Below are 24,864 nucleotides of genomic sequence, written 5' to 3' on the forward strand. Positions count from 1 at the left end.
GTTCCATGCCTCCATGCTTTGGATCTTATTTTGGTCAATTCATTTTGTTAGTTAGATTCAACAAATAAGTGAGATCATGTGATATTTGTCTTTCTTTGATTGGCTTATTACACTTAGCATAATAGTCTCCAAGCCCACCCATGCTGCGCACTGGGTAAAAGATCCTTCTTTTTCATAGCTGCGTAGGATTCCATTGTGTAAATGTACCACTGCTTTTTTATCCATTCATTTACTGATGGGCACTTGAGTTGTTTCCAAATCATAGCTATCCTATATAATAAAAGGCTAATATGCAAATCGACCGAACAGCAGAACGACCGGTCGCTATGATGCACACTGACCACCATGGGGCAGACGCTCAATGCAGGATCTGCCCACTGGTGGTCAGTGTGCTCCTATAGGGGGAGCGCCACTCAGCCAGAAGCTGGGCTCACGGCTGGCAAGCGCAGCAGTGGTGGTGGGAGCCTCTCTCACCTCCGCGGCAGCACTGAGGACCCCTTGGTGGATGTCTGCCTACCGGCCTAGGAGCAGGTCTACACCAGCAAGCGGACATCCCCCGAGGGGTCTCGGACTGTGAGAGGGTGCAGGCTGGGCTGAGGGACCCCTCCCCCAGTGCACGAATGTCGTGCACCGGATCTCTAGTTGTAAATAGCATTGCTATGAACATAGAGGTGCATATATTCTTTCTGATTGGTGTTTAGGGGTTTTTAGGATATATTCCAAGAAGTGGGATCACTGGGTCAAAAGGCAATTCCACTTTTAATTTTTTGAAGAAACGTCCTACAGTTTTCCATAGTGGCTGCACCAATCTGCATTCCCACCAGCAGTAAACTAGTGTTCCCTTTTCTCTGCATCCTCACCAGCATTTGTTTGTTGATTTATTGATGGTAGCTATTCTGACAGGTGTGAGGTGATATCTCATTGTGGTTTTAATTTGCATTTTTCTGATTAGTGACTTTGAGCATTTTTTCATATGTCTCTTGGCCATTTGTATGTCCTCTCTGGAGAAGTGTCTATTCAGGTCCTCTGCCCATTTTTTTAATTGTATTGTTTGTCTTCCTTTTGTTAAGTTGTATGAGTACTTTATATCTTTTGGAGATAAACCCCTTATCAGATGTATCATTGGCAAATATGTTCTCCCATGCAATGGGTTCCCTTTTTATTTTGATGGTGGTTTCTTCTGCTGTGCAGAAGCTTTTTATTTTGACATAGTCCCATTTACTTTTTTTGTTTTGTTTTGTTTCTCCCATTTAGCTTTTAAAGATTGAACTCCACCCTTTGCTTGGTTTTAAGTATGTATGGAATGCTACGATAGGACATAGTAGTAATGGAAGTCAGACAAATGGAAATGGTCAGGAGACACAAATATACATATGAAATAAACTCAGCATTTTAATAAAAGTAAAAACATTGAATTTAATTTCAATTAAAATGGATAAATATTGAAACATTTCACCAAAGAAGATCTATTAGGTGCTAATAAGCGCATAAGAAAGTGCTCAAAATCATTAGTCATTAGGTAAAAGCAAATTAAAACTTAGAGATACCACTTTTAGACCCACTAGAATAGCTATAATCAAAGAGACAGACAATAAAAAGTATTAGCAAAGATAATACTTGCAGAAACTGGAACCCTCATGCATTGCTGGTGAGAATGTTAAATTGCACAGCCATTTTGGAAAACACATAAACTTACAATATAAGCTAATTATTCAACTCTGGGTATCTGCCCAAGATAAATGAAAACATATCTCTACAAAAAGATTTTAAGCAAAGATTCATAGCAGCATTATTTACTAGAAGCCCGGTGCACAGATTCATGCATGGGTGGGGTACCTCAGCCTGACTGGCGATCGGGGCCGGCCAGAGGGAGGGACCACAGGAGGTTGGCCGGCTGCAGGAGGTTGGCTGTGGAAGTACACTGACCACCAAGGGGCAGCTCCTGCATTGAGTGTCTGCCCTCTGGTGGTCAGTGCGCATCATAGTAACTGGTCAACCAGTCGTTTGGTCACTTAGGCTTTTATATAGAGAGATAGCTAAAAATTGGGGAGAGAAATCCAATGTCCATCAACTGGTGAATGAATAAACAAGTGTGGTATATTCATAGAATGGAATACTATCCTATCTAATAAAGAGTGAATATGCTAATTAACTCTCACGATGTCGCAAAGATGGCGGTGCCCACATCCAATAAGGAGGGAATATGCTAATTGACTGCCATGCCCTCAAAGATGGCGGTGCCCACAGCCACAAGATGGCAGCGCCCAGTCCCCTCAGCCCTGCTGGGGCGGCAGGCACATGGCAAGGCCAGTCCCACCCCTAGGCAGGCCCGGCTGCTCCGCCCGCCTGCCTCCAGAATCCCCCAGTTCCCTCAGGTCCCCAGCCACCCAGGGCCAGCCTGAGGCACAGGCAAGCCTCAGATGGCAGCTGCCCACCCGCCCAGGGCTGCCTGAGGCTCAGGTAACCAGGGCCGGCCGAGGCTTGCGCTGCCAGCAGTGACAGCAGCAGAGATGTTATGGGGCATCGCCTTGATCGCCAGGTCGCCTCCTGCCCCTGAGGGCTCCCATACTGTGAGAGGGGGCAGGCTGGGCTGAGGGACCCCCACTCCAGTGCATGAATTTTCATGCACCGGACCTCTAGTTCAGTAATAAAAATGAACAAACTACTGATACATGCTACAATGTGATACATATTACAACCTGGCTGAACCTCAAAATCATTAACCTAGATGAAAGAAGCCAGATACATATTCTATGATTCCACTTACAAGCAATGTCCAGAAAGGCAACTCACTAGACACCAAAAGATTAGTGGTTGTGGGGCCATGTGGGGCCATGGGGTAGGCACATTTCCCACAACTGCAAACAGGCATGAGAAATCATTCTGGGGTGATGGAGAATAATCTAAAACTGGAAATTATCCCTCAAAATTTTTTGAAAAATTGTTAGGGCTAGAAATTTCAGGTGGACATAATTTTCATATATATAAAAGCCAAGGTATTGGAAAAGACTATCTAGGGAAAACAATAGAGAAAGCTTAGAATGAGTGTTTTGGGGCGGGGCGGGGGGAATGAGTGCTTTGGGGACAGTAGACATCAGCAAACTAGAGGTAATTCTAAAAATGACCTATGATAGATTGCAAAAATGACCACAACACTATGCAACTTCTCTCATCAGAACTCTATTTCCCCCACTCCCTGAGACTTGCTTTGTCCAAAATAATGTGAGAGCAGAGCTACTGTGAGTTCAGAGCCTAGACATCAAGAGGCCACATGCACTCCCACTCTTGCTGCTTTTGGAACCGGAATCTGATCACATATGAACAAACTTGGGTTGGCTTGCTGGAAGAGGAGAGAACAAGCAGAGGAAAACTGAGCCAGCCAGAAGCTGGCCAAAGGCACGTAAGAGAGTTCCAGCTGTGTTGAGCCAAGCCTGACTCAGACCAGAAAAACTGCCATCTGAGCATAGCCCAAACTGCCAATCCCCAGAACTGTAAACTAAATAGTTAATGTTTTAAGTGGTTTGTTACAAAGCAGAAGCTAACTGATACACTAAAAAGGAGCTGTTGAATAACACACAAACCACATGACTGGGTTTTAAGGATAAGTATCTTAGGCACAAGAATGTAAATGCAGCCAATGAGTTGGGCTCAGGTCTGGGAATTGTCAGTCAGTGTGGCAGAACAACTAACTGCATGAGCAAAGTGAGAATAAAGGAGAAAGCTTCTCTATGCAGTTGATTAAGGGTCTATAGCAGGGGTCCTCAAACTTTTTAAACAGGGGGGCCAGTTCACTGTCCCTCAGACTGTTGGAGGGCCAGACTATAGTTTAAAAAAAACTATGAACAAATTCCTATGCACACTGCACATATCTTATTTTGAAGTGAAAAAACAAAACGGCAAAAACACCCGCATGTGGCCCGCGGGCCGTAGTTTGAGGACGCCTGGTCTATAGTGAGTAGAAAGGTAAGTGAAGTGAAGTGCAGACAGCAAGAGTGGGAGTGCATGTGGCCTCTTGATGTCTAGGCTCTGAACTTACAGTAGCTCTGCTCACACATTATTTTGGACAAAGCAAGTCTCAGGGAGAGGGGGAAATAGAGTTCTGATGAGAGAAGTTGCATAGTGTTGTGGTCATTTTTGCAATCTATCATAGGTCATTTTTAGAATTACCTCTAGTTTGCTGATGTCTACTGTCCCCAAAAACCTAAGGAAGATTTAGGACTTGCAGTCCTGATCAGGTAAGGAAGAAACTCACCAAGAGCTCATAAGGAGGTGCAGACAGGCAGGTGTCAAAGAGAGCTATTTTAGAATTCAAGATTTGGAAGTTAGAGCAATTCTAAGACATATGCATGGATCTTAGATGGATGAATGAATGGATAATTAGGGAACTATAGATAGATATTTGCCCATTTCAACTAAGTTGTCAAATTTTGGACATAGTGTTGCATAAGACATTCTTTTATTCTTTTACTGTCTGTGGCTTCTGTAATTATAATGTCTCTTCCCTGTGTCATACCAGTGATTTGTGTTTTTCTCGATCAGTCTCGCTTACTATTTATAAACTCTATTGACCTTTTCAAAGATCCAACTTTGGCTTTACTAATTTTCTCTATTGTATGTTTTTTTCTCTATTCTATCAATGTCTGCTTTTATCTCTATTATTTCCTTCCATCTACTTTGTGTTTACTTTGCCTAATTTTATCCCCTAAAGTTGAAAATTTGTTAGATTTTAGAGCTTTCTTCTGTTCTATTATAAGCAGTTAAAGCTATGTGTTTTGCTCGGAGCACTGCTTTGGCTGCATCACACAATTTTGAAATATTGTGTTTTCATCATCAATCAGTTCAAAATATGTTCTAATTTCTCCTGTGATTTATTTTTTATGCATGAATATTTAGAAGCATGTTATTTCATTTCCAAATATCTGAGATTTTCCTAGATATATTATTGTTATTGATTCCTAATTTGATTCTGTTATAAGAATCAAGAACATACTCTATATGATTTCAATCCTATTAAATTTAAATTTATTGTGACTTTTTAAATATATTTTTATTGATTTAAGAGAGGAAGGGAGAGGGAGAGAGAGATAGAAACACCAATGATGAGAGAGAATAATTGATCTGCTGCCTCCTGCATGTACCCTACTGGTGACCTACTGGTGATTGAGCCCGTAATCTGGGTGGGAATCGAACCGTGACCTCTGATTCATAGGTCTGCGCTCAACCACTGAGCAACACCAGCTGGGCTGCTGTGACTTGTTTTATGGCCCAGAATATAATCGTATTTGTGAATGCATCATGTAAGTATAATATTCTATTAATATCACTTAGGTCAGGATAGTTGAAGGTTATATCTTTACTGATTTTCTGTGTGTATGTTCTATCAATTGCTGAGAGGATGTTAAAATCATTAACTATAATTACAAAATTGTCTATTTCTCCTTTTAATTTTGACAATGTTTAAATTTTGCATTTTGAGGCTCTATTATTTGGTACAGACACAGTTATGGTTATGTCTTCTTGAACAATTAGCCCTTTTAGCATAACAGAAATCCCTTGTTATCTCTGTTAATACTATTTACCTTGATATCTATTTCATCTGATTTGAATATAGCCATGACAATCTTCTTAAGCTTATTGTTTGCATCATTTATGTTTTTCCATTCACTTTCAGTCTAACTGCATCTTTAAGTGCATCTTTTATAAATAGCATATAGCCAGATCTTGCTATTTATTCATTCTGATCATCTCTGTCTCTTAATTGAAGTGTTTAGTCTATTAATATTTAATGTAGCATAAATATAAATAAAAAATAAAACTGGAATTTAAGAGGATAATGTTTTCAATTGGCCTATAATCTATGTATTATGCAGTATTAATATTCTGCAACGTGTATAGTCTATATAGTAAGTAGTTGCTCAATAAAACCTTTTTTTTAAATAGTCAATAACTAACCAAATGTAAAATTCATTACTGCTAAATAAAAGAAATTTACTCAGAGTGTAATAGTTCCATCTAATAATATGTAAAATTCCTGGAATATATGATGTCTACACACAAATCTTAGTTCAAAAGACTTTGACATTTAAGACTATGAAGATAATGTTGTAATAGCAATTCTATTATCCTTCCCCTGCAAAATTATTAACAAGAAAATGATTGGACATAAGCAAGGTGACATGCATATTGAGGTTAAAATCAGACTCTTTAAACAGCAATTATAGGACTACATTCTTTTGCCTATCCTCATCATTGACTCTTTGAATTGTCTGAATGTTACTTTCAAGAACAGTAGTCTTATCTTTGTAAATTACATATTAGAAAAAAAATTCACAAAGAAAAAACTTTATGAACACTAAACAGTAAATGAAATTAAACTGCTTTTTTCTGATTTTATATCCATTATTTAAAATACACTGATATTTTATAGATATAATGTTGTTTCTAATGCCTTCTTCAAGCTCTAATACACCACTTCATATAAAATGCAGAAACCCTGCAATCTATATGAAGTTCATTTATTTCCCTGTATTTCTCTACACTATAGCTGTCAAGTGTATATATTTATCTCACTGTATAATACATATTATAGTATGTTATAACATATCCTATATAATAAAAGGGTAATATGCAAATTGACCCTAAGGCAGAATGACCAGGAATGACGGGTCGCTATGACATGCACTGACCACCAGGGAGCAGACGCTCAATGCAGGAGCTGCCCCCAAGTGGTCAGTGTGCTCCCATAGGGCTGCGACTGCAGCAGTGGTGGCTGGAGCCTCTCCTGCCTCCTCAGCAGTGCTAAGGATGTCCGACCGCGGGGAGTGGGCCTAAGCCAGCAGGTGGACATCCCCCGAGGGGTCCCAGACTGCAAGAGGGTGCAGGCCAGGCTGAGGGACCCCATCAAGTGCACGACTTTTCATGCACCAGGCCTCTAGTTCTATAATAATACATATTATAGAATATGTATGTTATAAACCCCACAAGACAATATTATAATTTGTGCTTTAAAATTATATGTAGTTTTTTAATTAAGAGGAATAAAATAGTATTTTCTACTAATCTTGACATTTGGCATTTCTGATGCTTTTTTACTTAAATTCACCACCGCATTTCTCAAAACTAGTTAATAAAGATTACCAAAGCACATCATTTGGCCCTCACCAAGCATGAATGCATAAATTACACATTAAAATTGCCTCTGATCTTTTCTCATAAGATCATTACAGTTAAAGCAATACCAATTTGGCTCAGTGGATAGAGCGTCAGCCTGCGGACTGAAAGGTCCCAGATTCCGGTCAAGGGCATGTCCTTGGTTGCAGCACATCCCCAGTAGGAGGTGTGCAGGAGGCAGCTGATCGATGTTTCTATCTCTATTCCTCTCCCTTCCTCTCTGTAATCAATAAAATATATTTTAAAAAAACAATAAATAAATTCAGGCACTAGAATTGGGTGACAATACTGGTGATAAAGTACATTAGTTACAAGATAATTCAGAATATACTTACACTGATTTTTTTCAGATTATAAACTAAAATTAAAACATTAAATATTAAAAGTTTTGTTCAAAACTCTCACATTAAGGGATGAAAATCTCTTCAATAATGAATAAAAATGTCAGGGAATATTTTCAACTCATTTTTTAAAAGTTCTGAATCTGTGTATTTTCTAAGTAACCATAGGCTGTTAACCAAGGCATAACTGTATGTCTGAGATAAAAAATGAAAACCATCTGTTTCTTTCCCTTTAAGTAAAAGAGGGATACAGTAATATTTAGAAAGTTACAGAATCCATTGGAATTGAAAATTATGCTAACTTGTAGAAAATGTTTAATATTCATTCATTCCGGGAACATTTACTAAGCTTCACTCTGTGCCAGACACTGAGCTAAAAACTAAAGATTTACACTACCTTCAAGATACAATCTTGTAGGAAAGACAAAAAAAAAAAAAAAAAAAAAAAACACAACACATCCACAACCTCAATTATGATTATGAGGAGTGAGCTAAAAGAGTTTCCTGGAAGAGATGAGCTATGAACCAGATTTTAAAGGACGAACAGGAGTTAGTCTTTTGTGCCCAAATATTTTGTTGTTGTTGTTGTTGTGAGTGGGCAGAGAAAAGGAAGGGGAATGGAAGTTTTCCCAGTTGGAAATACCATGGACAAAAACAATAATCCTAAAAGGTCATGGTCTGTTTGGAGAATTACAAGTTCGAACAAATGGTTAGGTTAGAATTATCACAAGGACATCAGTATAGGGATCTCTCTGATGTTATATTAAGAAGGTTGTCCTTCATTACCTTGAAGGAAGTGGGAAACCACTGAGGGGTTTTATTATTATTATTTTTAATCCTCACCTGAGGATATTTTTCCATTGCTTTTCAGAGAGAATGGAAGGGAGGGAGGGAGGGAGGGAGCAAGGGGAGAGAGAGAGAGAGAGAGAGAGAGAGAGAGACAGAGGGAGAGAGAGAGAGAGAGAGAGAGAGAGAGAGAGAGAGAGAAACATGGATGTGAGAGAGACACATGTACTGATTGCCTCCTGCAAGTGCCCCAACCCAACAACCCCCAACCCAGGTACATGCCCTTGGCCAGGAATTGAACTTGCAACCCTTTAGTGTACCAGCCGACACTCTAACGACCTTGCCACACTGCCAGGGCACCACTGAGGATTTTAAGTAGGAGAGGAATATGGTTTACCCAACCCTTTCTTTCTTGTCTACCTCTACTGCAGATGGAAAATAAAATCTCATATGCCAAGCTTCACTCGAGTGTGAAAGATGGCCTTGTGACACAGTTCTGACCTGTCAAGTATAAGACGAAATCTAACTGGAAAGGTTTCTAGCAAAGCTTTTGAGTTTCTGATGAATATCCTTCCTTGGCCGGCTCTGCTCCTTCCCCTCCTTCCTTCCTGGAATTTGGGCATGATGTCTGGAACCATGCCAGCCATCCTGCAACCAGGAGGGAAAGGCCAGGATTATCCCAAACACACTAGCAATGACACAGCAGAGCAGCTCAAGCAAAGCCAGCAGCAGCTCTAGACTTCTTGTGACAAGAGAATATAAATCCCTGTGTATTAATAACCCATTTTATGTTGAGATTACTTGAATATGCATGTCTCCATGAATGATAAAAGTTTTAATAATTAATTTATATTTTAGAATGATCCTTATGAAATTAGCGTGTATGGATTGGGGATGGGGAAGCAGGGAAGATCGGCCCTAATCGCAGGCCAGGCCTAGGGACCCTAACCATGCATGAACTTAGTGCGCCGGGCCTCTAATCAACATATAAGTAGGAAGAAGACCTTGTACAGGAACAGAGAGAGGCATGGCCAGAAAAGAAGAGGAAGGTGGTGAGTAAAGAAAGTATTGTCCCTCCTGGCTGATGTGGCTCTGTGGTTGAGTGTCGACCCATGAACCAGGAGGTCAGGGTTCAATTCCCTGTCAGAGCACATGCCCAGGTTGCGGGCTCCATCCCCTATGGGGGACATGCAGGAAGCAGCTGATCAGTGATTCTCAAAATTGCTGTTTCTCTCTCCCCTCTCCCTTCCTCTCTCTAAAATCAATAAATTTTTTTTTTTTTAAGAAAGATATATTTTATGCCCGGCCAGCATGGCTCAGTGTTTGAGCATTGACCTATGAACCAGGAGGTCATGGTTCGATTCCCAGTCAGGGTACATGCCCGGATTGCGGGTTTGATCCCCAGTGTGGGGTGTGTAGGAGGCAGCCAGTCAATGATTCTCTCTCATCATTGATGTTTCTATCTCTCTCTCCCTCTCCCTTCCTCTCTGAAATAAAAAAATAAACACACACACACAAAACCCTGCCTTTCAGAAAGCTTACATTTAAAAAATAAATAAATAAAGTCACTTAGGCTCCTCCATGTTTTTTAAATTTCTAAATCAAATATATCAGTCTTTACCATAATTGATACTGTTGGCCACTGATTTCTTCTTGAAACTCTTCCACGTTTTTGGGCAATCCTTTCTTTTAAAATATATGTGTGTGTTTTTTTTTAATATGTTTTCATTGATTTCAGAGAGGAAGGGAGAGGGAGAGGAGAGATAGAAACATCAATGATGAGAAAGAATCATTGATTGGCTGCCTCCTGCACACCCCACACTGAGGATCAAGCCCGAAACCCAGGGAGTCGAACAGTGACCTCCTGGTTCATAGGTCGATACTCAACCACTGAGTCACCCTGGCGGGGCTTAAGTGACTTTAAATAGCAGTAGCAGCAGAGGCTCGGTTATGAAGCTGAGGAGTGAATGAGAGTTTAGGAATAGGAGGTGACAAATAAAGAACCTTTTTCAGGAAACTGAAAGGTTATGGTATAGAGAGGTTTGTATTATGGTTTTCAAAAGGAAGAGCTGATGGTATAGAGAGGTTTGTATTGTGGTTTTCAAAAGGAAGCATGTATGATATTTATATATAAGGGAAAGGAGCCCACAGAGAGGGCACAATGGCAGATAAAAGAGGAAGGAAGGACCAATGGAACATCATCCCCCAAGAGATGAAAAAAATTTTTCCACAAAATAAGCATAAACTATTAGCACGAAGGACAAATAAATTTTCCATTGGACTAGGAGGGAAGTTGAAGATGCCACTTAGTTTTTAGGGGTAAGAAATGCATGGTGCTGTTACCTGATGGCACTGATGCTCACTGTGAGTTAAAAGACAAAGGTCACTGGCTGAGGGTGGAGAAGTAGGCTAGAGGATCTGAGGAGGGTGTACCGGTTAATAATGCGGATTTTGTAATCAAAGAAAATACGATAATTTCAAGAGAAACATCAAAAGTGCTTTATTCAAAGTAATGTCCATCGCTAGCTACACATTTCTCCCATCTTTCAGGTAATTTGTGTATACTGTCCCAATAGAACTTTTCTTGTTTTGAGGGAAACCATTCAGAGACCAATTTTCCACTTCTTCGTATGTTTTGAAGTGCTGCTCAGAAAGTGTGTGTGCCATCGATCGTAACAAGTGGTAATCTGAAGGAGCAAGGTCTGGTGAATATAGCAGGTGGGTTAATACTTCCCAGGCAAGATCTTTTAACATGTCTTTAACTGTTTTTGAAGTGTGTGATGGTGCGTCATCATGAAGCAAAATTACTTTGCTGTGTCTTCTGGAACATTCTGGTCATTTCACGATCAAAGCGTGGTTCAAATTGATTATTTTTTGTCAGTAGCAATCAGTATTAACGGTTTCACCTGGTTTTAGAAGCTCATAATACACCACACCTTCCTGATCGCACCAAACGCAGAGCACTGTCTTCTTTCTGAATCGATTTGGCCTTGCAGTTGATGTTGATGGTTGACCTGGATCAACCCATGATTTTGTGCATTTGGGATTCTCAAAATAAATCCACTTTTCATCGCCAGTCACAATTCAATGCAAAAAAAAACTTTCTTGCATGCTGTTGAAGCAACATTTTACTGATGACTTTTCGGTTTCCCATTTATCTTTCGTTCAGTTGATGTGGCACCCATTTTCCTTCCTTTCAAATCTTTCCCATTGCTTTTAAACAATCAGAAATTGTTTGCTGAGCAATCTTTAATCTTTCTGCAAGTTGTTTTTGGTTTGACACACATCCTCATCCAATAATGCTTGTAATTGTTGGTCTTCAAACTTTTTCGGTTGACTTGGATGTTCTTTGTCTTTCACATCGAAATCATCACTTTTAAAGCATTTAAACCAGCGTTCACAAGTATTTTGAGATGAAGCATGTTCATCATAAGCTTAACAAAGTATACAATAACTTTCAGCAGCACTTTTCTTCAAAATAATGAATTAAAACTTCCCGCAAATGCTCTTTTTTTTGGCACGAAATTCGACATTTTAAAGTATTAAAATATCTATGATGTTAACACCTTCAGCAAATTTGACATATGATGTTTTGAAGCTTGTTGTCAATACAACAAAACAGCATACATATCAAATTGCACATATATCAACATATGTGTAACTCCATCTATTGAAAAAAATCCGCCTTACTAACCAGTACACCTAGTAAATATTTAGACTAATTCGTGTGGAACAGGAATTTTCAAGGAAGAAGTTTAAATATAGACACATTTCAAATACTTTATAAAAGTGTAAAGTATTTCATAGCTGATAAAAATGGCACCATGTACATAATGAAATACCTGCAAGTTTATTATACTTTGCATGAGGATTTGTAATGAACACTGAACACATGATTAGGCTGTCACAAATCCCTGGACATATGGGGTCTTCAGTCAAAATAAAACCCAGTGATGCTTGTGTGTTGGACCTGAAAACATGGTACCCTGCAAAAGTGCATGCAGCCTTGGGTGACCAGAAAGTCCCACAGTGAGTCATGCTCCCAGGCCCTCCACACTACAGCAGAGGCCACGACTCGGCATTTTCCTCCAAAGTGAAAAAAAGAGTGATCAGGCTGTCTTGCCATAGTGCTAGAAGAGAAATAAATAGGCAAATCTCGCTTCTCTTGGAAGGGCTCATCTGATGACAGGAGGGTGATATGACTTTGGGTGGTGGGCACACAGTGCAGCATACAGATCTTGTAATGTGGAAATCCACACCTGAGACCTATATGACCCAATTAACCAATGTCACCCCAATAAACTTAATTTTTAAAAGGGGGCTCATAGCAGGTACCCTCTAATCAAATGTTATGTCAAAGGCTTTTGTCAACTGTCAAGTAGTATACAAAAATTATTTTTATTGTAGTTGGAACCTACTTATATTTCCAGCGCTATAGTCCTTTATGCAATTTCAAGAACCCTTCATTCTAATCATATTGGTGTATTCTGAGCTCTGAAAACAGGCGTGCCTTCCTAAATCTTTGCGTATTTTCATGCCATTCTGCGGGCCTGGGGGTGTTGCTCTCATTCTCTCTCCGTGTAGCTAGATACTACCCAAACCCATGCTTCAGCATAAACATCACCTCCTCTCGGGAGCCTTCTCTGATCGCCTCGGCTAGAAGCAATTATTTCATCAGAACTGTTCCAACCATTCCTATTGCACATGTAATTTGTTACTTTGTACTTAAGCTAATTATATTTTTATCTTTGCCTGCCTTACGCTCCTAGAAGGCAGGAATCATGTTTTACATATGCCTTTTTAGCATGATGCTTTGCACATACCAGACACACGGCCTGCTTCTTCTGGAAGGTGCTTCAGAGATCATCTTCACGTTACCAGTAAGGGCACCAAACGTAAGTCTTGGAGACACTACGAGACTTGACCAAAGTCACACAGTTAATTAATAGCAGGGCTGGAACCCAAAATCAGGATTTTTGAACTCGATTCCGGTATTCCTTTCATTAAGCCAATACTTGTCTTTGTCAGCCTGGTTATATTTTGTAATCAAAATCTCAAAAGAGTCATTGTTGAACCTTATCGTTAGACAAAGAGTCAAACTTCTCCTGAAAAGCTTTTGTTTCAACATTCATCTAACGCATTTAATTAGTTTGGATACATGAAAATAAGTGTGTTTTTTCCCCTTCCTTCTTTTATTTACTCCTTCCAGCATTCTGTTTTGCCACCATGTAGCTAAAGGGTAAATTATATGGTAGTGGTGACCCTGGTGTAATAAACCTCTGTGGATTTTGTACAAATACATTGGCTGTACTTATACACCTCGGCCTCTAATGTTCTAGTCACATTTGTGACTCATAGTTGGAAAGAGCACAGCAGTTCAGTTACCGTAACAGAAGAAACCAGTAACTATAAAATTTCAGCACTGATATTGGGAGTGACCTAGAACTAATCATCAAGGGCATGGTCTATACCTCAGACCCTTTGTTAGCCCTGTATCTAACATCGTATGTAATTTTAAAAGCAAGTGTTTATTTTAAAAATAATTGAGTGACGCTAAATGAACACTATATATGTAGTGTTCAAATTACAACTAATTTAATTAGCACAGATTAATTTAAACCTGAAATTTAATTCTAGGAAAAGAATTTGTAAAGATAACCTAATTGTAAAAGATAACTAAATAACAAACTCTCATTTTTTTTCTAACCCATTAAATTAGGTAATTTGTAATGAAAGTATAAATGTAATGAGAAGCTGTGAAATGTGGTTATTTCACTGAGCATTCTACCATGGTGTGGTACAGGGACACTGGGAATGTAATGAGGCCAATAGGGTTTGTGTGGACCATCCTTTCATCTAGGAGAATGTGAATAATCACTGGAAAATCCTAAAGCAGTTGCCTATTCAGCTTTGTAAGAAATGTCCATTAAAAATGCACTCAACTTAGCTTCTCTCTTTCATTAAGAATTTCAGCCCTAGCTGGTTTGGCTCAGTGGATGGAGCATCAGCCTGTGGACTGAAGGGTCCTGAGTTCAATTCTGGTCAAGGGCACATGCCCGGGTTGTGGGCTCAATCTCCAGTAGGGGGGCGTGCAGGAGGCAGCCAATCAATGATTCTCTCTCATCATTGATGTTTCTCTCTCTTTCCCCCTCTCCCTTCCTCTCTGAAATAAAAAAATATATTAAAAAAAAAAAGAATTTCAGGCATATTATTAGTCTCTTAGCTGTGAGTGGCACAGTTAAACACCACGGGCAGACCAAATGTAGCCAGGGAATTCTTGTCTTACTCAGTCCTTATCTTGCTATGTGACTCTACAGGAACTGCTTAACTTGAGTTAACTCTTTTGGTTCCTTTACCTAAAATGGGAAGTGAAGACATTTACTCAAATCCTGATAGACATAAAACACACTCTTCTCCCTACTCCCATGAAACAAGGCTCCCCTTATTCCACTGAGCTGATGAATAGGGATCATTTACCACTGCTCACGCTGGGTATTCTCCAAGGGCCTTATAATTGTCTTCAGTCTACTGAAGTACTCCCAAGACTCTTTCTCGTAACCTAATGGTACCTCAATTACCCATATCACTTTCTGAAATTTCCTTAGAATCAGGATAAGTCACTGCCTGATTTTCGCCACAGGAATCTAGAGTAACAGTTAACCATTGTATAAAGTCACAGCACAAAACCTTGTAAATCCTCAGGAAAAGGGTGCTTCTTAGATAGAGAATGAACGTTTGGTTTCTAGACTGAGTCCTACATCAGGGTGAATTCACTTCTCTTCATTAGCAATTTAGGACTTAATTAAATCACCATACAACTTCTTTCTCTGCATACGAAAAACCCATATTTCTGTTGATCTAATTTGGCTTTTTTATCTGTCAATGAATTAGGGTTATCCTGTTCAGCCCTTGCTGGATGGATTAAAAATTTCACATTCTCATATGTTAATTATTAAAATTTAGAGGATTATTAAAAAGCAAGTAAAGACAAGTTTGCAAGTAGGTGAAAATAAAAAGGGTTGATGGTGGTTATGGTTCCAAAACATCTTATCAGCATCTATATTATTTATTTCTAGCTTCTGGAGGAAGAACCTGAGTTGGAGAAATGTGTTTATTCTACACACAGTGAAGAGCTCATCTACATTGTAGCACCTGCCAGAATGTCCTTCCTTTTTAAAGGCTGAATAATATTCCATTGCATGGATACGCCATGTTTTGTTTACCATTTATCCATTGATGGACACTTGGGTTGTTTCCACCTCTTGGCGATTCAGAATAACGCTGCTATCAACATGGGTGTGAAAACATCTCTTTGAGACTGTACTTAGTTTGGGAGCTGTTTGCATACAGCTCTTTCTCTTACAGAATTCAAAGCAGTTACTTTCAAATCAGTCTCTTTGAGTTCTGAGTGAACACTGTGAATATGATGGAGACCCTATCCAGCCCTGGCTGATGCTGGATATCCTACCTAACCTGCCCAGGAGGGGTTTCTAGGATTATCCCCACTTAATTGATGAGGAAACTGAGGCATAGAGAGAGACTCGTCCCAGATCACACATTAAGGAACCCACTGGAGCTCCTCAGATGAGAGAGATGTGGCTTTCTTTCCTGCTGCAGAACTTCCCCAAGGCAAACCAGTGCCATGGTTTTCCTCCCTGGAGAAGTATTTCTCTATCTGGGAAGGAACATCCTGAAATTGCCTGCCCAACTGGATGCCTTGCAGGGCATGTGGATAGCAGAAGCAATGTCCTCTGCCAAGTAAAGCAGTGAAGTGCTAACCGAACTTCTCCCATGTGCTCGAGGGCTTTCCCAAAGCTTTTTCCATTTCAACATGAGTCACCAGATCCTAAACTCATTTTCCTCGCTTGAACACTACGGAAATGTTGAACGTGAATGATCTGCTTACTGAGATTGGAATGAGGGACAAAAAGACACTGAATTCTTACTTCAATATGATTATGACTTATCAGAAAATGAAAAGTTTCTTTGATCGTTAATTATTCTGCAGCAACTACTGCTAAAAGGCAACAAGAATATCCATTCTAATTTTTTAATATCCAAAAACTTCAGAGGTATTTCTCAAGGAGAAAATTCCACAGGAAATGGCATTCTGATAGAAAGGGAGAAGGAAAAAAAATTCCCTAAGTTACCTTTTAGGGAAAATATTTTATTTGTGGTAAACATAAGACAGTGATGAACTATGACATTCTCATGCAACACAGTCTCAGGATTTTCACTTATAAAATAACATTCTTAGAGTAGTTTATCGGTGGAACTGGGTACAAAAAAGGAACACAGGTAGCCCATCAACAAATTAAGCTAATTTTGCATTTGATTTTCTGAGGAGAAAAATTGTTAACCAAATCTACTTCATTATAATTAGTGACTCACATTTTTAATACAAACTCCAATTTTTTAAAAAGCCTAGAAAGATCAAATAAGAGATTCAGCAAATGTTTGATTCTGAGCAATGTCCTGAGAATGTGCATTTTTATTTTCTGCCCAACTCTGAGTTCTATTTGCCCAGTTATGGGAACTGGCACCCACTGAAGAATTTTTCATTCATTCAATAAATATTTCTTAAGAGCCCACTCTACCAGGCAGTGGGGATACACCCCTAGACGAGAGAGATATGGTCCATGCCCTCAAGGAGCTCACAGTTTAGCAGATGAGACAAATATGAAGTCTCAACAGAATGTTCAGACTGTACCAGTATTCTTATGAAACAAGTTAGGGCACTAAACAACTGGTCCCAGCATTCCTAACAAAATGCAAGTTTGGGACAAATGTTTAGTTAACTGCAAGATAACTAAACAAGACACAGTTCTATTTCATTTTTTTCTATTTGTACTTTAGTTGAAACACCTGATGGCAAATAAAATAACCCATATCAGGCCTAGCTGGTTTGGCTCAGTGGACTGAAGGGTCCCAGGTTAGATTCCAGTCAAGGGCACATGTCCAGGTTGCAGGCTCCATCCCCAGTAGGGGACAAGCAGGAAGCAGCCGATCAATGATTCTCTCGCATCATTGATGTTTCTCTCTCTCCCTCTCCCTTCCTGTATGAAATCAATAAAAATATATTTTTGTCATATCTATCTGGTTATTCTATTAAATTAATTAGATATTCAAAAGTGTTGCTTTATGATAGACACCATTTGTGTTGTTTCCCATAAACTTGAATTAATTAAGACTTTAAAATTTGCAGATTTTTATTTTTACACATTTTTTAATTCAGTTTTACAAAATGTAATAATACCTAGCCAGTATTGAATGCCTACTATGAGCTAAGTGGGTTTTTCCTTTTTAAAAAAACACTTTAAAAATGCTTTTATTGGTTTTTAGAGAGAGAGGAAGGGAGAGGAATAGAGAGAGGGAAACATCAATGAGAGAGAGACATTGACTGGCTGTCTCCCCTACTGGGGATTGAGCGTAAAACCCAGGTATGTGCCCAGACCAGGAATCAAACCGGAAACCTCTTGGCTCATGGATCTATGCTCAACCACTGAGCCACACCAGCAGGGCTAAGTGGGGTTTCTTACATAATCACTTGTAAACCCAAAATCTTCCCCCTACAACCCTGTCAGTACTGTCAGTTCTATTTTACAGATGGGGAAACTGAGGTGCTGAGAAACTAAGAGAGTTTCCCAGCACCACCCTGCTAGTTAGTGAAAAGCCGGAATGCACTGTCTGATTATCTGATTGGTTTAATTTATTCTCTTAAGTATCCTAACTTGAGCACAGAGTCCTCACCCTCCAGGGCTACATGCAGTAGAATTATGCACTGGGCATTAGAATGCTGTTATAATAATGCAGTTAAAGCTTTCAAACAACCAGAGTCCAATAAAACACCTAGGGTGCAATAAAACATCTGATTAACTAGTGAAATGAACTGTGAAATAACTTCTCAGCTAAATGACAAGTAAATGGAGGGTGTGTAACTATGAAGTTTGCTAAGATGAATAAACCAGAACAAGCAGTGAGACCAGGAACCTCCAAGCCTGGCTGTGTGAAACTCTCGGGGGGGAGAGGGGAAAATATGTCACACTGAGTGGGGCTGGCCTGGAAACGCATAAAGAAATGCTGGGTTGGAGGGAGCTGACGTTTTTGTTTTGTTTCGTTTCCTCCCATCTTCCGTGGAGCTGGTGCTGCAGGATCCCCACCCACTCTCTGCACCTTCCCACCTGCTCACGGAGGGACAGTCCACATTTTGAGAGTCGAGGCTAGGACCCAGGACCTGATAAAGCCCCATCGCTACCACCCTCACTTTGCGAAAACCGTCAGCCCCAATAAAGCATGGCGAGCTTTACCAGTGAATGGCAATGTAAGCCTGAAAGTCTAAAATGAAATGCATATGGACCCAACTGCTCTGCACTAACTTCCTACAAGCTCCGCTCTGCTGCTGGGATATCCGAGCGAACAGCCCCCCGCGGACAGCACCCAAGGAAGCGTCCACGGGCAAATGGCAGATGGTCAGGGACGCTGAGAGCCACCCCGAGGCTAAGTTTTGTAAGGTCTGCAGTGCTTTTAAGAGGCTGTCTTTCCCCCTCGTGTACAGCGGCTCCACTACACACAAAATTGGCTAAAAACTGCTCGCTGGGCACTAGTTCGGTTGGGGACGGCATGCCCGCCACGCAATGCCCTCCTGGTTTCTTAACACGCATATGATTAATATCGGTACTCTGGAAAGAGAACTTCTTCTGACCTTGAGCGTGCGCGCTAAATAAATTACCTCGGAACGAAAGTGGTGAGATCTCAAAACAGCATCTGGGGAGAAAAGAGAAAAATGAGACTTCATTGAACTCCCTGTTCGTCACCTGCCGAATAACTGATGACTTACCTGGGGGGTGGGGGGGCGAGGGGTCGGGAAGGCTCATTCCCGACGCCACGAATTCAGTGGGGGGGGCATCCTGTAGGGCGGGGAGGTTACTAGGCCATCAGTGTCTAGCTGATTTCAACAAGAGAAGTTTCAGGGAAAGTTCTGGGGGAGTTGGGGAGCCCGGAACTCTCCATAAAGAAAACGATGGTGAAGAGAGGCTGCCGCGACACCGGACTCCGCTCCAATTACCCTCAGGGGCTTTAGCAAACGGACACTAGGAATTTGCGTCCATGCCTCTCCTCCCAGCACTCAGCATCGCTGTGCTTTCCCCAACCCAGGGGACTGGAGGAAGGGGGTGAGGGCCAAACGGGCGAGGGACGTCAAATCCAGAGGCGGACGTCCTCGGCTCGGGGAGTGGGCAATGATGGAGCTAAGGGCAGTAGCGCCAAAGCGAGCGAGCCGCGCTTCACTCCCCCAATGGGCTGAAGCCACCCGGCGGGTCTTACCTCTGCTCCGGGAACGACCCGAAAAGACCGATTTCATCGGATGCCTCCCTTTCTGGAGCTTGCGGTGCCAGCAGCAGAAGAAGACGATGGTGGCGATGGTGCCTAGCAGAAGCAACAAGAGGAAGAGGGCACATTGGATGCTGTAGGGTCTCAGCAAGACCAGGAAGGCTGCGGCGATCATGGTGCGGGCGCGGCGGGGGCAGCTCGGCGGCGGGGCTGGAGGGCGGCGGCACAGGCACCCGCGCGGGGCGCACGCCGGAGCGGCGGGCACGGGCGAACGCGGATCAGCGCGTCATGCCCGGCGCACGCGGCCCCGCGCCCAGCCCAATGGCTGCGCACCCCGCGCTAAGCGAGTGATCCAGGGCTGCGGGGAGCGCTGGCCATGACTCAGCAGACGGCGACCAGGCTGGGAATTGGCGGCGGAGAACCTCTCTCCTCCCTCCCCAGGCGCCTCCGCCCCCGTCCATGCGCAGCCCCCAGGCGCAGCCCCGCCGGGGACGCGGCGGGCGGGGAGGAGCAGCGCTGCCGCCGTGGCCACCTGGGCCCTGCGCATCGTCTTACGGCCGCCGCCAGCCTCGGCATCCCCGGGACCGGCGCACGTGGGTCGGGGCGGGGACGCTGCGCCGAGCTGCAGCCGCGGCGGCCCGCGGGGGGCGGGAATGGGGCGCCGTGGCGGGGGCTCGCCTGATGACATCACAGCCGGGCTGCGGCAGCGCGGGCGCGCGGACATGGCTGCGGCGGCGGCGGCGGCGGCGGCCGCGGGCTGCGCTCGGGCCTGAGCGCCCAGCGCCCTCCTGTGGGGCCGCCCGCCAGTCCGCGCGGCCGAGAGTGCACCAGCCAGCGGCCTCTAGGCTCCCCGTCGCTTGGGGCCTCCGCCTGTCCAGCCTCCCTTGGCCTAATTGCAGGGAGCCTGGCGTCAGGGGGCGCCAAGGAGCCAGGGGGGGAAACCGTAAGGCGCTGAGGGAGCCTCCAGGCGGTGCTACCCCCTAACCTCCCATCTCCCCGCTCCCCGCCCCGATGTTGGGGCTTTGGAAGATGCTGCCGGGTGAGCTATTGCTTGCGGGAGGGAGGGTTCCTCGCACGCTCAAGCGTGAACCCCGGGAAGGGCCTTCCCTGGGAATTGGGGTCCTCCAAGAACGGGAGGCCCACCTGTCTCCAACCCCTTCTAACGGGGAGCGCTCCCCAGTTGAACGCTCCGATCCGCAGACGTGAACTGTTCCACCACCCAAACTTGGTGCAATTTCCGCAACCGAGAAATGGGCACTTTAGAGCCTCTTGGTATCCTTGCGTTTGCCGTCAAATCTGCCTCATTTAATGCATTTGCAAGGGAGGGTCAATTTCAGATTTAGGGAACTGGCCGATGAAGGAAGTTGGGGTTGGCTGGTAAATATTTGGAGGAGAATTTTTTTTAGGGAATGTGAAGAAATGATGATCTGTCACACAAAATGCACACATTGCCTCTTCTCTCCCTCCTGCCCCTCCCATTTCTTCATAACCCACAAAAAGTATATTGTAGTTGGTGGCCGGGAGAGATTTTTTCAGGGGTCGCTGATGCAGGGCCAACGCAGAAGGTATGGCGGGTGTGCTGCACTGCGCCTTCCTGTGGACTGGCGGCCGCAGTCTGAGGCATCTCGCTGCCTTGGCCCGCCGGCCTGGTGCGGTATCCCGCGCGCCTTTTCCTGCTCCCAAGGCAGTGCTGTGTGGAGCTGGGTTTTGTTCGTTTTATTTACTTGCATAAGGAAACTGTGATTGTAATGGCAAGGTAACACATTAGTGCATTTATGGTGTTTCTAATAACTGCTAAGGTGGACTCTTCGTAATATTTAAGAGACTGAAGGAATTGTGTCATAAAAAAAAAAGTAATTTGTAAAATTTTGAAAAGCCAAGAATGCATGAAAATGCTTAGGTTTTGTTATTTGCTTGAGAGATCTCAATATCGCTGTTGTTTCCTAATGATACAAAATCAATTGTACATCTCTGCATAAAAGCTTAACCATTGATGTTCCTTTCCATTTTAACATATTACCATGTGTAAGCATTAAAGGAAACTCAAAAAGGCATTGCCTAATGCATTTTATTACCATGTGTAAGCATTAAAGGAAACTCAAAAAGGCATTGCCTAATGCATTTCTTAAATGCTAGATTCATAAACATGGGAAACAATGGATGAAGTTTTCTTTTTACTTACAACTTGTTTCCAAAAACAAAATGAACATTCAGGTTGTCGATCTACTGCATCTCAGGTGGGGGTTGCAGGACCTTGCTTGCAGAGGCTGTATAAGGTGGGGATGTTGAATGTCAGAGTGTAGGCTGCACAAGTCCGGAGAGGCTTCAGAGACACCTGGGACTCCGGCTGACAGGTAGCACTGCATCATGCGCACTTTTCTTAAAGGTTTCTGGATACTGCAGCCCACTGCAGTGAGAGACTGCATTCCTGTCCATTGTGTAAGGGTTGTTGAAGGGAATCCAAGAGCCTGCAATGTGTGGCACGGCAGGAAAGGCAGAATTCTTTACTGTATGGACTCACAGTGGCCTAGTGGAGTAATTTAAAACAACAAAGCTGAATTAACTTTCTGCAAACATTGGGAGACACAACAAAGAATTTAGGAAGGTCATCTTTACTTTACACTTCTCAACAACTAGAATTTGTGAGTGCTCTGAAATGGCCTAAGTAGCTTGGAAACATGTCTTAAGACCACAAACACAGCATGCTAACCAGTGTGCTCCAGACTCTGCACTTCTACAACACAAAGCAACTAAATAGCAATTATGGTTTTCTGAGCTATTACTTGAGCACAATTGTTATCATCCTGAGTCTTGCTGCAGCCATTTATAAATTTCACATGCACGCAAGAACATCATTTATCTCTTTTGGCAGGCAAATGCTTAACTGCCGTGCGGTAGGATTATAGATATTTCTTTTTAGATGCATTCATTTCTGTTCTTTCCATTAGTTACCTCAAGGATCCTAATAATAAGCAAACGAAGTCATTGAAACAATTTAGTATTTAGGTTCTATTGTTATTTTCTGATTTGTTTGTTGCTAATTTATCATTTCCTTCTCCCAATAATGTCATGTTATTAATTGCTTCTTTCTGTGTGTTTCTGTGATGCCTAGTGCATTGTGGAATTCAATAAATATTAAATCAACTAATCAATCCTCTTTGGAAGTTAATTTAGTAGAATTCACACCTTTTCTTTCTGCTAGGTTTTCATTTTAAAAGAATAGTTGACATGTTATTGAAGTCACAAAAATTTAAAGTTTGGGGGTAGAGATGGAGGAGGAAGGCTTTTGACCAAATCTTTCATCCCAAGAAATGAAAAATCAAAATGGAAAAGTATATATAATTTTTTGACTTATTATGATATTGAATTAGCACTATCACCCAAGAGAAGACAGTGAGTTGGGGAAAATAAGAGTTTCATACCATGTGTGTAGAAGATGATCCATCATGCAGCTCTTCTTCCCTTTGGATTCTCAACCATTGAGAACACACACAAGGAACCAAAAGGAATTTAAAATATTAACTTTATTGAGGGTAAAGTCAGAGTGAAGAACATGGCTTAGACCCAAGGCCAAAATGGAGCATCTTACTCTTTCTCCCCTGACTCAGCATGCCCCACCCCCCCAGTCATAGCTGAAGAACTATAGTTGACCCTTTAATAACACAGGTTTGAACTGTGAGGGTCCACTTATACCTGAAATTTAAAAAAATAATAAATACTGAAAATGTGTTTTATCTTTCTTAGGATTTTCTTAATAGCATTTTCATTTCTTTAGCTTACTTTACTGTAAGAATACAGTATATAATACATATAACATATAAAATATGAGTTCATAAGCTGTTTATGTTATTGGTAAGGCTTCCGGTCAACAGTAGGCTATTTGCAATTAAGTTTGGGGGGAATTTGAAAGTTATACGCAGATTTTCAATCGTCAGCTCCCTTAACCCCCCCGTTGTTCAAGGGTCAAATGTCTAGTGCTTCCCAGCACGAGAGCAGGAACAGCCCTACCTGTTCTCCTTCCCTGAAGACCAGAGGCTGAGAAGAGCCTGACACTCTCCAGTCCACAAGGCATTCTGCATGAGTGAGCAAGAGATAGGGCCATTAGTACCTGGCAGGCCTTCCCCAATTTTTCCCAGCAAAGAGTCATTCCACCTCCCAAAGGTAAGAGTAAGGGGCTTTAGTAAGATGGCAGATAGATCTGCAGGACTTCCCTAGAAGTAGGAAATTGTGGCACAAATACCAAACTTATGGATCAGGAAGAAGAAAAGTTTCCACCCTAAGCTGTGTAATGACCAACTGAGAAAAGGCCCCGGGGCGGGGGGGGGGCAGGTAAATATGACACGTTTTGAGCTAGGGTGGAAGAAGAGTTTTGAAGGGGAAGATGACAAACAGTTTTAGACCCATTGAGGTGGAGGGTGTCAGAAGGAGAGCCATGTGAAATTATGCAGTAAGCTCATGTGGGTGGAGAGGTCAGAACCAGCGACAGACAGGAGTCATCAACAGAAATTATAGTGAAGTCATGGAAATGGATGAAATGACTAAGGAAGAGAAACTAGAAAGAATTGGAATCAGAACTTTGGAGACTGCTGCTTCCATTTGTGGACTGGAGAAAGACAGCAGAAGGCAAGACCATGGAGGCCAAGTTGCGGGGGGAGGGTTCCAATTTAGTGGCTAACTGGAACAGTGCACAAGTGGGAGGTTTAGGAGGGTGAGGACTGTGGACTGATGACTAGGAGACCTCCGGAAACCTTCCAAAGAACTGACTCATTATAGTGGGAGAGGCTAAAACCAGACTAATGGGTAGAAGAGGAGGAGGTAGGTGAAGAGAGGAGAGCTGCTGTCCACAATCTTTGGAGAAATCTAACTCTAAAAGGGATGAGTAGAAATGCAATTAAAGCCTGGATAAAGGCTAATAAAGATCCCTTTGTCAGACAGGAGCTCCTGAGCAAGTTTCTAGGGGCATGCAAACAGCAGCAGGAGAGAAACTGAGACGTGAAGAGAAATTGAGAGGAAAGGGGAGAGGAGAAGAGGGCATTCCCCTGGGCATTTGTGGGTTAGCTATTTGTTTTAACAAACCTTGAGTCCCCCAGACTGGTTCTTTCTGCTCTCAGGCTCCTTTGGACTCTGCAGATTTAAAATTGACCCTGACTAGTTATGATGGATCCCTGCCCATGGTCTCCTCCCCATCTGCCCTGGCTACTGATAGACACAGGGGCGGGGAACGTCCGGCCGGAGGGTG

At 42.4% G+C, this 24,864-nt stretch overlaps 1 protein-coding gene across 1 annotated transcript in view; it reads right to left on the bottom strand.

Annotated features, from left to right (window-relative positions):
- Window positions 1-19,800, bottom strand: part of DST (dystonin) — a 438,404-nt gene extending 418,604 nt beyond the window's left edge. Inside the window, exons 1-2 of the mRNA XM_008161813.3 lie at window positions 19,620-19,800; window positions 19,027-19,061 (exon numbers count right to left, since the gene is read on the bottom strand). Of these exons, the coding sequence (XP_008160035.2) occupies window positions 19,027-19,061; window positions 19,620-19,800 (216 nt within the window). The remainder of the gene's footprint in view (window positions 1-19,026; window positions 19,062-19,619) is intronic.
- Window positions 19,801-24,864: the final 5,064 nt, after the last annotated feature.

This window comes from Eptesicus fuscus, chromosome 10 (assembly GCF_027574615.1).
Source record: "Eptesicus fuscus isolate TK198812 chromosome 10, DD_ASM_mEF_20220401, whole genome shotgun sequence".
In the NCBI taxonomy this organism is placed as follows: domain Eukaryota; kingdom Metazoa; phylum Chordata; class Mammalia; order Chiroptera; family Vespertilionidae; genus Eptesicus; species Eptesicus fuscus.